The sequence below is a fragment of the Sabethes cyaneus genome, chromosome 2 (genome assembly GCF_943734655.1).
Source record: "Sabethes cyaneus chromosome 2, idSabCyanKW18_F2, whole genome shotgun sequence".
Taxonomy (NCBI): domain Eukaryota; kingdom Metazoa; phylum Arthropoda; class Insecta; order Diptera; family Culicidae; genus Sabethes; species Sabethes cyaneus.
In genome coordinates this window covers 152,886,871-152,900,527 of record NC_071354.1, presented here as the reverse complement: position 1 = coordinate 152,900,527, position 13,657 = coordinate 152,886,871, and the positions used below count along the sequence as shown (strand labels likewise).

Sequence of the window (13,657 nt, the reverse complement as noted above, 5' to 3'; positions counted from 1 at the left end):
TGTCAGTCATGTAAAATGTGATGAAATAAAGCAAAATTAATACGATAAAAACCTAGATTTTTGTTATTTTTTTCATTGTAGTTGTACACTTCGGAAATGGCGATTGTAGCAATATTGATTTTACAAGATCGCCAAAATTCGCTAAAATGCAATTTAAAATAGGGTATTTGTTCCTATATGAGCCGTTGTTTTCGGAATTCATTCTTTTCATATCTCTATATAGAATTTCAATACGTATGTTTTAGATTTTCTGCGGTGGCCCAACCTGTACAACATGGCCCAACTATGACAACATTTTTTGTCTTCACATAAATGCCAATAACTTTTTTATTTTTCAAGCAATCAGTTCAAAACTTTTCGGAAATATACCTTATTCTGAGACCTTTGCAACGATGTATTTAGATTTCCAAAATTTCTTTTGAAACGAAAGTTATGGGCGAATTCCAAAACGTGGCTCAACCACGACGACACTCCCCTACTAAAAACAATCTTTAATTTCTGTAAGGTAGTAGGAAAGCAATAGTTTGTGTGTTCTTGATTGTTAAATTGTTTCCATATGCACATAGAAATAACTATGAAATCTATTGAGGATTGAACGTTTACACAGTTACTACTTTGATAAATGTTACATACAACGCATGTAGCATGTATATATGCGGCATATAGCATGTATACATGAAGAATCGAATGATTACATGCATGGATACATGCTACCAACCAACAAACATTTTATTTGAACAGTCGATTATTCAACCGTTATACAGCCAATGTTTAGGAATCTAGCGCTTAATAAGTAATTAAACAGCAAAAACGTTTATTGGGCATCATTACAAAGAGATTTACGTTGTCCTGCGTCACCTACATATGCGGTCGTGTTTTGTACACAACCGCTCTGATTTTTCGATTGGTATCCTATGATGCCGATTTTGACTAAAATGAATGCAACTATCATTTTCACCGGAATTTTGATATCAAAATTGAAAATTCGCAGCCCTGATTGCAGCTTCAGAAATTCATGCCTTCGTACTACCAATAAGAGGCTTGGCAACACTAAAGCGCTCATCACGACGACGTTTTATCGGAAATACTCCAACAGCAATTCTAGAGGCTAGTAGTATAGAGACAGTCTCTTGCATTTTCTTAGAAAGCTGTTCCATTTGTGCATACCCTCCAATGGCCGTCGTCCCGTCATCTAATTTTCCACTTTTTTCTCTTCGCGTCTTATCCCGCCCTGGGAATACTATAAACTTCTATATTTCATTATTTGCTTCTACTATTTCCTTCGTCTATTAAAAAAACTATTATCATAAAAACATTTCAATAAATATCTGACTTCATATTTATTAACACAAACACAACAATGGTTGATCTATTATTATATAATTTGTGCAAACTTAAATGACGCTGTCTAACGCTTCCACCACAATGTTAAGGAAAGTGTATGCTTTTTTCTTTAATACCAAAAATGTAATCCACTCGCTTATACTTCTGCCTCTATAGCCGAGTGAGTTACATTTGATTGTAGCCGTAATTACGTGCTACTCGAGTGGCTATATGGCTAATTTCAAATAACAGAATATATGAGAAATAACAGATGGAATAAAAATGAATAATCGTTTATCATTCAAACCGTAAAACGCTAAGCAAGAAACTGGAATACACGAACACGAGCCATACCATCGCCAGTCATGAATTTCAGCGAATGATTATAATGTGAAGATCTTTTGTACTTGTGGTCACGATCAAACGCATCAGACAGTAAATGCCATCGCTAACATGGTCACCAAAAAAGCGAAAAAAACGCAAAGTACATGTTTACGTAAGGTACTTGCTTATATTTTGGCCCAATGAAAGTAATACTAATAACTTATAATGGAAAAATATTATGGCAATTTAACAAACCAACAATAAAATACTCAACATATTATCGCAATTGTAAACCTACTACTTTTCCATATCGATAGATTTATACATTACAAACAAAAATGAGAAAATTGGGTCGTTCAATACATCCCCCAAATGTGGGACAAGGATAGGAAAAAGGTCACCTCCCTTACATCAAGCGGATCTCGCGAGAGAAGGAAGGAACGAATCACGGCGGTGTGGTCTTCGGTCTTGTTCATCACAGACAGTGAGCATTTTCCGCACACGTCATCAACCCATTCGTTTTTGTCAGCCGCTGGTAACAACTTGATGAGCAGCATTTTTACGCGTTCCTGGAGCAGTTTAATGCTGCTCATTTCGTTTAACGCTGTGCCATAACCAGGTTTCACCGATGGACCGAGGCGTTTCTGTTTTACAATGATAAAGCAAACGGTACCGAAGAAGAAAATTATTACTCAAATGATATACAGAAGTTCTACCAACATTTTTATCCCGTTGAAGCTGATGATTACAAGATTGTATTATTTTACCAGGTCTTCGCTAGTTACTAAACCACAGCAAAAAACGTTTATAAAACATTTCCAGTTAGGTCGTGTGAACTGGGAGTCATACCTACAGTAGGGCGAAAAGAATATTGATTTTTATAGAAGTACGTATAAAAGATTGAATTATCATCGCGTCTGTTGGTGTAAAAAAGGAAACCTTGTTAAATGTAATATTTTTGCCCGACATGGCCTAACATTATTGCAAAACAATTCCCTAAACACGTTTTTCGTGCGTTGCTATTTCACAGAAAAAAAACACGAAAACCTGCTCTGCTCACCGATTCGGAAATACGTCCATTTTTTCTCACTCCGTCAACAACCGCCAGCTTTTTTCGCGTTCACATGAATGCATGATTGTCAAATCAAATAAAATAAAATGGAATGGAATGAAATCGAGAGCAGAATATATTTAGCCCGCCGCGAGGAAAATGTATATAAAACGGAGTGAAGTGTTAAAAATCGATTGTTGTCGGGGTTGTCAGACGTGTAACCGGAGGGCGACTTCAATCACACCTTTGAGCTTTTCGAACGTGTGATTTATAGGATGTTTTTGTGCCCATCGATGGTTGCGCAAAAGCTGATAGGTTCCTAGTGAAACTTGATGCAATGGTCACAATACAAAAAGCGTAAGCGCCACATCAATATAGTGGTTTGCGAGCTACATCTAGGACCACCATATTGCTGGTGGCATTCTGGTTGCAATCTATGTGTTGCATGTAAGGTTTTTTAAAAAGATTTATGGCATTGTTCTTGGTGTTTTACGATGCCCATGGTTTGAGTAGTACATATTGCCTTCAACGATGCAAAGCGTCAGGAACGTTAATTACATTGTAACAAAAGTCGATACAAGCAACAATGGGCTATAAAACTAAATGTTCGCAGTGCGCCGTGTTGTCTGCTGGTATTCCGCGCTGTAGTATCAATAGATAGAGAAAACATCAATCAAGTTGTTACCCATAGTCCGGAAACGAACAATGGTAATAATCTGGTAAGTGAAAGTGCCATAAACAACATCGTTCACAAATGCAAGGAAATAAAGTTATTAATAGCAGACTTAATTGTGAGACCAATCCCAAATGGTGACCGTTTACCATTATTCAAGGTATATAATATTATTATTCTAAATGTATTCCCACGAAAACTGCTCGTGCTCAATGTTTCTTAGAAATCTATAACGAAAGTTATTGCGCGATGGTAATGTCAATATTCAATACAATACCACGAAATATGCTGGCGCGAGTTTTCTGGACACCCGGTCATGTAGAAGCAAACTCAAACATTTGGTGATTGGCCATTTTTACACAAAGCTTTTGCGTCGAAATAAAAAACATTATTTAGCATATACTGTAGGATTTCCAATTTGGCAACAAATGCGTGTCGCCTATGTTGCCAAAATAGAAACCGTGCCAAAATCGAGACCCTTTTTTGGGGTGAAAAAACTGCATGTACGTGCGTTAGAAATTGACTAAATGTTATCAATCAACGATTGCAGCCTTTTTATGTTTACAAAATCCGCCAAGAGCTATACGTGCGATGCAAAAAAGTTTTTGGCGAACTGCTGTAAGACGTAGTTCTATGGCAGCAAAAATATTATTGTACGAAACATTCTATAACCGCAAACTTTTTTTCATAAAAAACCTCAGATCTCTCTCTCTCTCCCTCGTCTTTCTCCATTCTCTTGATCTCTGTCTGCGCTCTCTACTACATCTCTCTCTACTTTCGCTCCATTTCTCTTTGTACTTTCTCTCCATCCCTTTGTTTTTCTCTATATCCCTCTCTCTGTATTTTATCTTCATCGCTCTCTCCGTTCTTTCTCTCCTTCTCCTAATCGCGCTTTTCCTATTCTTTATTCCAAGTAACAATTTTAAAACTGCTAGGTTTAATTTGGATTTTATTCAAACTTTATTGCGGTGTCAGCCGTCTCCTCTGGTTTTATCATCAAGGTATTACGCAATACCAAGCTGATACGAGTTAAAAATACTTATAGCTACCGACAAAACCATCATAAAACAGTTAAAAAAGTGAATTTAATTTAGTTGCTTGTATTACCACGACAAAGCGCCACATCTCTTAGTTTTTATTTCTGGCAGCATACAGCCGTAGTGGCTTTTGCCGTATCAAAATTTTCTCTCCACTGTACTCGGTCGGCACACGCAAGTCGGCTTCAACCTGATCGAGTTCCTGGTGGCAGTGGAGTTCGTGAAGAGAAAAGATGTCAAGGCACAGTCGTCCTGCATCTTTGCAACGTGACCGACTTTCGCCCAATGGTATTCTCTCCAAGGAGTGCCTGCAGTTCGAGTACCTGTGACATTCTCCGCGTATTGTTGTCGGCAGTGATCAGAGATCCCAAACATACGAACTCATCAATCACTTCCAGTTCATCGCCGTCAATAGTCACTGTCCGAAGGGACTAACGCTGTTTTCTCTGGAGTCACTTCCTATTATATATTTGGTTTTTGACGGTTTGATTTGTAATCCAATCCTCATAGCTTCCTTTTTTATTCTGGTTTGGATTGTCCCCGCCGTCCCAAAGTTTCTAGCAACGCTGTCAAGGTCATCTGCGGCGGCTATTTTTGCCGAAGCATGTTTCTTTCTCTTCGATGCCCGCTCGCCGAATCACACCTTTAATAGCGACGTTAAATAACATACTGAACGATCCATCCGTTTGCCGCAACTCTCTGCACGATTCGAAAGGAGTTGAGAGTGCCCCCGAAACATGCACGTAACACATCAGCTGCGTCAGTTTGACCGGAAAACCGTTTTCGTGCATTATTTTTCATAGCTGTTCGCGCTCGACTTTATCGTATGCTGTTCTGAAATCCACGTAAATATAACGCGTGGCACGTTATACTCCTGACAATTCTGGAAAATTTATAGGAGTGAAAATTTGATATAAACCCGTCTGATGCTGCCCTACGATTTCTCTTGCTCTTGAGGATAGACGACGTAACAAAATCTGAGAGAGCCCCTTGTAGGTGACGTTGACCAGCGCAATGCCGCAATAGCCACTACAATCTAGCCGATTGCCCTTTTTATTGATAGGACACTCACTCCTCTGCTAGTTTCTATTCCTCCCAAATCCTAAAAATTATCCAGTGAAGTGCTGCTGCTAGTGGTTCTTTCCATTTCAAAGTTCAGTCGCTTCCGACAGCTTTATTATTCTTCAGCTGACTGATTTCTCACTTGATCGCTTCGAGTTAGGGAGCCGGCACGCTTTTATCGTTTGTAGGCACTCCTAGGTTAACCCCTTTCCATCTCCTTCTGTTATACTGCCATCAAAAAACTGTTTCAACCTGTTGACCACCTAGCGCTCGATTGTGATCAAATTTCCTTCCACGTCTCTACACGTATCAGGTTTCAGTGTGTTCTTTATGAGATTGGCCCTTCATAGAACTGCCTAGTGTGTATCATTAACCCGGAACAACACCTCTTATAAACGAAAAGCTTTGTTGAGTTATGGCGTTTGCTGTTAAGGCCACTTAGCAGTATAATGGTTTTATAGATGCTGTTAGAAGGTTGTGGAGATCTCTATCTGTCCCATATTATAGACGTCCCTGGCAAGGACTCATTGTATTCCCTTAACCAGTACACTTAGCTATAAGAGGAACTTTTGCACTGTCATGAGGATTCACCGTGTAGTGTAGAATTCAGGAAGGAAGGAAGTGCATGAGGGGCCTGAGAATAAACCGATGCTAAAGTCACCCACTCGCTTGTCAAAGCAGACTCGGAAACCTTGCGGTTATGGAGCCCTTCAGGAGAATTACTTGCACAGTGGCCTGTTATGAGACCACAGAAAGTACCTAAATCCTAACTAAGAAGCTTTTGAGTTATTCTTTTGTTAAGTGGTATAAATCTCTGTGTCGGACTGTAATTATTTTTCCATATATTGTCTATTACTGATATTTACCACCTGTTTAATTCCATTTTGAGGCCCATCGAATGGTTCTAGTTTAATGAAAGTTTTCATTGATCCATTTTTGCAGTAGCAATTGAATGCATTCCGCAGCCAGTTAAGATATACAGTGGACTCTCGGAAAAGTTAATTCTCTGAAAAGTTAATTGTTCAGAAAAGTTAAGCAAATATCAGCTCTCATGCAACGCTCTAAAAAGTTAATGTTTGCCTTAACTTTTCTGAGAGTTTGAATTTATTGGTTGTCCAAGTGTTCGTCCACACACGTGTGTTTACCTTCAATCTTTATTTCTCATTTTTCGGTTTATTGTTGCCTTTCCACAGTTTCATACAGAGTCGCACCATAACTGGGAATAAATTAAACTCTTGTACCGGACAGCCAACATTAGTTCAAAACGGGCACATAGTTACTTCAGGATTATTGATAACATACTGGAAAAGCTCAAACTCAGATTGAATTTTAAAAGCAAAAGAAGGAACTAAAAATAAGCGCGAACATTATTAAAACGTAGTCGCAGTCTATGAAAAAACAAAAGTAACTAGTGAACCGACTATTTTAAACTTACTAAAAGGAACTAAGTATTATTTCATTAAGATCTTACTACATATTGCTTTCTATTACAACTTCTAAATACATAAAAATGTGTATCCTATATCCTGGAATGCGTCTTTCGCCTTTGTATTTATCATTTTCAATGATGGTTAGGACTACTCGGAAAAGTTAATCGACCCATTTCCCAATCGATTAACTTTTCCGAGAGTCCACTGTACAACAAACTGACTTCAGTGCTTTTAAAGCTGGTGATTTAGTTCCCAAGTAACACAATTAGTTTTAAATAAGAATTGATAACAGACTTAAAACAAAGCTGATTGCTGAATTTTCGTTTTCTCGTACTTATTTAATACCAATTTACGATTGAAAAAGCACAAGAAATGAGCTAAAATGTAAATGTAAATGTTTGTGAAATATTTCAAAGTGACGCGTATGCGTTGCATGGTTTTTGTACTACCAACAGAAAAGCTTATTTTGCGCTGTTGACGAAATTTTTTTCTGATATTTCCCTGAAGTTATGTATTTATTAGCAAAATAATGTCAGATTTTTTTCGCATGATAGAATGGCTAAAATATATTGCGGTAATTTATCAATCAATCAAAGCAAATACTGTAGCGTTCAAATAATACAAACTGAAATGCAATTTTAAATTTATCGTGAACTTTGCCATTTTACTTTCATAAAATTGATGCGCTCAAGAGATGCTTTGATAAGGAAAAATTGAGTGAAGTTGAAATAAATATAATTTTTTGACGATCTCACAAAACATGCAAATCTCTGTGAAAACCTGTGGAATTTTTCATTTTAATTATAATATATGTTCTTTTTATACATAAAACCATTCTACGACACAAAAATAATAATCTATTTAATCATATTTTTGCGCAGCCATCGGCCATATTTACCCAAGAATGCGTACAAATGAGCACACCGATAGTCGAAAAATACGAAACCAGTGAAAAGCTTTACTGTATAAAGTTTTTTTTGCATTAGCATACAACGTGATTAAACTAATTCAAAGTTAATTTTCATGGCGAATTGCGGTCATGGACCGACTGGAATGGAGACGACTTCTTCGTACAGCAGAGGACACTACGGTCTGGAGCTGATTAAGTAAGTAAGAAAAACTAACGTTTTGAGTGCTACGGAGAATGCAGCTACTACTAGCAGTGTGATTTTTACGCTAAACTATTGGAATAAACATTTAATAGAACGCCTGTTTATCCGCATAAACGGGCGCAAGCGTATTTCGTAAGTTTATAAGCCCACAGCGTGCTTCGTAGGATAGAAGAGGAGATTATGCCCAACCTGATTTACGAAGGACGTAGCACTTTTTGAAAACGATGGAATGTCGTTCGCGTTTAATATATTTTTTCTAGTTTTCATATTCCGCAAAGGAAATGAACGCAAAGGAATTGAACGTTTCATATAAGTCATATATTCAAATTTAGTTTGAAATTAGAGAAGTACTGGGGCAGCGGATGATCTATTTTGCACTAAATTATTCTTTGTGTAAACAGTTTATTAATAAGCTTGGGTAAACCGTGAATAAAACAAAGTGCTTAATATACTAGTAGTACCGTAGTTCGGGGGCAATATGTACAAATAAAACAACCCTCAGTTTTTGAAAACTCATAATTTTAAATTAAAGCAATATTTTGAAATTTTCTAGTAAAACATTTTTGAATTAATATTTAACAAAAAATTTCAACAGAGATTTCCCTTACTGTTTATGACCGTGGCATCAGTACTAGTTTAAAAAATAATTCAAAATAAAATAAACTAAAAACTACGAAAATATTAATAATTTTCTGAAAACGTAATCAATTTATTTGCCACCAAATTACGGTACCCGAGGAAATCGTTCTGTCCCATAGGTAACCAGTGATCCAGTGCACAAATACTTCTAACCAATATTTAATTACCTTTATTTTGTTGCGACGATGCTGGCGTACGTCGTTGCATGACGCAGTTTGTGGAATCACTTTAATGGCAATTATGGATAGATAGTCCCTTCGAAACCTTCAGCTTTATTATGCTACAAATATCACTCTAACGAACACAGTTGCTTCCAGTTCGATTAACTGATGTATGTCCTTTCAGAGTTTATTATTTTTTCACTGAGTCTGCATCTCTAATGACTGGTTGCGGATTGCCGTCTTCTAGCAAAATACACTTGTCAGTGGAACACTGGTCTGGCATTGGGAATTTTGTTAAAACGATCAGCGAATGAATCGAGACAGAAATATGAAAATGGAAAATATAAATACATCGAAATAAACATTATAATAAATGACACCACTATTTTTCATCCGTTTGTTTGCCTCGATTCTTTCTGACGCTGACGGCTAGCTCAAAGACACGCTATCCATTCGCCCATGCCGCTCTTTTCTCATTCATCCGCTCATTGCATGGAAGTTTGCGGAGCTCCAGTTGTTCAAATACATATGTAAGTGAGCACAAACGTGCCTCAGCGATGGTCACCTTATCACACTACGCCCGACCCGCGAATCCACTCAAATAGATGATCGTCCGCGCACTCTCTGTCTTTCTCTCTTTCACCGTCACATTCACACCAATGGCCATGAATCACGTTGCAAAGCAGCTTGTTGCAATATCTGTGGCGTGCTTTTGGGTTTAATAATATTGGCCGACTGAATCAGTAAACCTCACGGAAACAAGTTGTCGTGATTTCTTATATGCAATTTCAACTTGGCAAAAACGCAATTAGAGAATCGAAATATACACCCTCAGATAGGAATAGCACAGTCAACGACATTCATGTTTCACTCAGAACTTTAAAGTATTACTAGCAATTTCGTTTTATGATGTTCTGAAACGACAAAACTATAAAAACTGCAATAAGACGATAATGGTAAGAGAACACGTAGTGGCACTTTCAATATAACCTCGCTTTATTTGTCCGCCGGCCGCAACGACCCCGGGCCTGCGTTAAGGTGAAAATAAATAATACAACCGATAGTGAACAAGTACGGAATTTGCATTCTTGCTTCGTAACCGAATCTGATGACGTAAGCAAACTTAGTGCCCAGACAGAAAACTGTCCTCTCGACGGGGCACGCGTCGGTGTTGTACAACGAAACGGGTACTGTAGTGTACGGTACACTGTGCCGTACGTATCGTATATAAATGTTCTTTGTTCCCTTCTACATTCCACTTGGTGGTGATTTCGTTTTCCGAATGGTGCTACTAGTCGTTGCTTCCCGCTGAGAAATTGGGGCAGGTCAAATGGGACATGAAACCGTTAAGGTGTTTCGTTGTACAGAGTTTCGATGGAATTAGAATTGTTTGCGCAGCAGCGATGAATCGCATCGTTGGATTTCGGTGGATCGAATAGATAAGCCAACATTAGTAACTGTAAACCACAGGTAGAGGATTTTTGAACGATTTTCAGAAGGGTGGACGCATTAGACATAACTGCGCAGAAAGTATGATAACGTAAAAATGTTCATGACGTTCTATCCTTAAGTACTTTCCTCGGTAAAATGCACAAATTTTAATATTAATGGATAACGATTGGAAACTTGATACCTGAAATGTCCGAACTCTCCATAAACCGGCACGAGTTGGCTTGCTTGCTCGAGATCTACATCTACTTGGAGTGAAGATCGCTGCTGTTCAGGAAGTCCGGTGGTCGGCGGTAATTCAGGAGAAAGGGAGTTCCCGTTCAGTAGACCCAAATTGTACAAATTGAAGGTACTTATTTCAAATACATCTACTACAGTGGCGATAGAAAGGCAGAACATGAAGTTGGTTACCTAGTGTTGGGAAAGCAAAAGCAACGAGTTATCCGGTGGAGGCCCATAAATGACCGTATTATAGGTTGAGAATTAAGCGCAAATTCTTCAACTATAGCAATTAGTATATGCACTAACAAATGATAAATCTGATGATGCTAAGGACGACAGATTTGAGCGGGCCTACGGAGAGTGCCTAACACTTGACGTGAACGTCATCATCAGAGTCGCACATGTGCAGACCGGGATATCCACATATCCACATATCCTTTGTTGTAAAACGTCCACATTTGTTGACGGATGATAACGGTTTGAGGCTTATAAATTGCGATGCGGTCAGTGGAATGGCCGTCTGCACCACCTACTTTCCACGTCTAAATATTCGGAAACACACGTGGAAGCATTCAAATGGAGACTTTAGTTCACAGATCGATCATGTTTGATGGACGGACAACATTTTCCGGATGCCATCGATGTACGGTCTTTTCGGGGACCAAAAAGCGACTCCGACCACTGTCTCGTCGTTTGTAAGATTCGCGCAAGATTTTCGAGCGCTGCGAAGGCTCGCGCTGACGCTGCGTTTTAATATCCAGTCGTTGGAAACAGATGGCATGGCAGCGGAATATCCCAGAAAGCTTGATCAACGAATCTCAGAACAGTAGGAAGAAAGGGAAGAAGATATAGCTGTGCTGTGGAGGAACTTCCTTGGTGCTATAGAAATGACTGCGAAAGAAGTGGTAGGCACGACGCGTGGAAGACAGCGTAACAGCTGGTTTAATAAATAATGCCAGAAAGTGACAGATGAGAAGTAGGCCAGGTGTCTTATGCTCACTGCGGCTACACGCCAGAACAGAGAAAGGTATAGAGAGGCTAGAGCCGTGGAAAACAGAACCCACGTCTAATAAAACGCCAGTACGAGGAGCACGTGCTCGCCGGTACAGAGGAGAGGCTCGCCAGTAACGACACACGAATTTTCTACAAAATGGAGAGCTGCAGGTAGGAGTTTTGCCATGCTTGTGATGTGTAATGATAGTGATGGCACCCTGCTTACTGACAAAACTTCGGTAGTAACCAGGTGGAAGCAGCACTTCCAGACGCAGTTGAATGGATAAACATAGAGATCAGCAGGAACAGGATAAGAATTGTGAGCGATGGCCAAGCTGACGAGCTACCAACACAGCAGGAGATTAAGCAGGTAATTAGTGAGCTGAAAAACGATAGGGCTACTGGGAAGGATGGTATCCTGGCTAAACTTTTAAAAGTAAGGAGCGACCAAAACACGATCCCGGAAACTGTACGCGATGATATTGACAAAGTTCGATTGCGTGGTTATGGTTGGGGAAGCATACGTCAAGGTGGATTTCAAACAGCTGCTTGCTGGAATTTTACAGGTAACCAGAAAATTGTACAGGCATTTTCAAGCATATGAAACTGTCGAAGTTTGCTATTAAATATCTCGGTTGACAGGCCATAGCGATTATGGCTTTAAAAGCAATAATTTTATTGAACCCGGTACCGTCAACCAGGAAATATACATGAACGATTGTCTGAAAAACCCGTCCGTTATCTTTCCTGAAGGAACACGATTGTTACGTATTATTTTAGCCGGATATACTGCCAACAACCTATGGGTGATGGTCAAGAATCCTCCTTACACACCAGAGCTTCATCCAACTGAGAAATACTCTGGCAAACTCAAGTGGAACCTGAAGAAGTCCCAAACAATTGTTGAACGTGAACAGAAATTTGGAGGGTTCCGTAGCCGCAAGGTTACCGAGTCTGCTTTGACAAGCGAGTGGTCATGAGTTCGAATTGTACGCTTCACGAACACTTCCTTATCCGATGCGAGATTTGTTGTGGACCCGAAACGAGACGGGCTTAAAATTTGTGTTACAAACTCTACGCATTCATATAGGAATATCAGCGGCCTGATATTACCTAGATGAAACCTCATAACAGTGCAGAAGTCACTTTTACAGTTAAATATATTGATCAGAGAGACACTTGTCGATTGAGTTTTTGTTGAGAAATTATTGTTAGAAGCTCTAAAACAGATAAAAGGTATCTGTTCTGGATGCAAAATCGTCGGAACAGAACTGGCTGGGAATCAATTACGTTATTGTTCCTAATATTTCGATGAACACGCTATAAGTGATCAGTATCTTGTTTAAAGCACACTGTTTTATAGATAACTATTTCAAAATTCAATGCATGAAAATGTAAAATACTCTAAACTGCGAGTAAAAAGTGTAAAACTAGATTAAGTGACATGGTATGTAGACGACAGGTAGTTTACGACAAATTACCATCGTCTCAATGTCAATTGAAATGAAACAACTAGCTGGTGTGTATATTTAGCCGCTGAGTAAACGCGATAACTACGTAGCAGCGTATTCTCCTATTGTGGCCTCTCTCGGCACGAGACTGTTTCTTTTTTGATAACAGGCACGGTACGACACAGCAAGACAGCTGCAAAGCTTCCTAGTAGCAGTGGCACTTTTCAAGTACCGTATCAAACAAGCATTCAGCAAGCAGCGAAGTGGTGCATAGCAGCACTCAATTTGCTCACTTTACGCCACCCACTTGGCAATGAATGCATTTCACTCATCTAAGCTGAGGCGGTGCACTCATTACAAATTACTATGCAGTTGGCAATAGTATGCACCTTTTCAGTTCAAAAAAACGTCTGACCGTGACCATATATACAAAGGTACTCCGTTCAGTTAAGCACTTTCCAACGTTTCCCGCTTGAGCAAACTTGAATGGCGAAGTGCAAAAACAGCAAAAAAGAAAGGGAAAGATTGCAAAAGAATGTCAATATTATACATGTTTACATTTTCTCTAACACAATCGTGAAAACTGGGCTAGTATGGGGTGAGACACACATTCATTGGAGGCTCTAGTACTACTCTAGACGGAAATAAAACGTAATAGAGCAAAACAACCAAACGGTGAAGTCTATTCTCACGATCTCTCGAACTTTGTGTGGGCGAATGAACTTTCGCT

At 39.1% G+C, this 13,657-nt stretch overlaps 1 protein-coding gene across 11 annotated transcripts in view; it reads right to left on the bottom strand.

Annotated features, from left to right (window-relative positions):
* Positions 1 to 13,657, bottom strand: part of LOC128733642 (ankyrin repeat domain-containing protein 11-like) — a 68,721-nt gene that overhangs the window by 28,113 nt on the left and 26,951 nt on the right. For 3 of the 11 annotated variants that reach the window (XM_053827371.1, XM_053827372.1, XM_053827375.1), the window contains exon 2: positions 8,819 to 9,088. The exons of 1 other annotated variant lie outside the window; for it this stretch is intronic. In XM_053827371.1, coding sequence (XP_053683346.1) covers positions 8,819 to 8,858 — 40 coding nt within the window. In that variant the 5' untranslated portion in view covers positions 8,859 to 9,088. The remainder of the gene's footprint in view (positions 1 to 8,818; positions 9,089 to 13,657) is intronic. 7 more of the 11 variants (XM_053827373.1, XM_053827374.1, XM_053827376.1 and 4 more) reach the window with 3 other exon arrangements.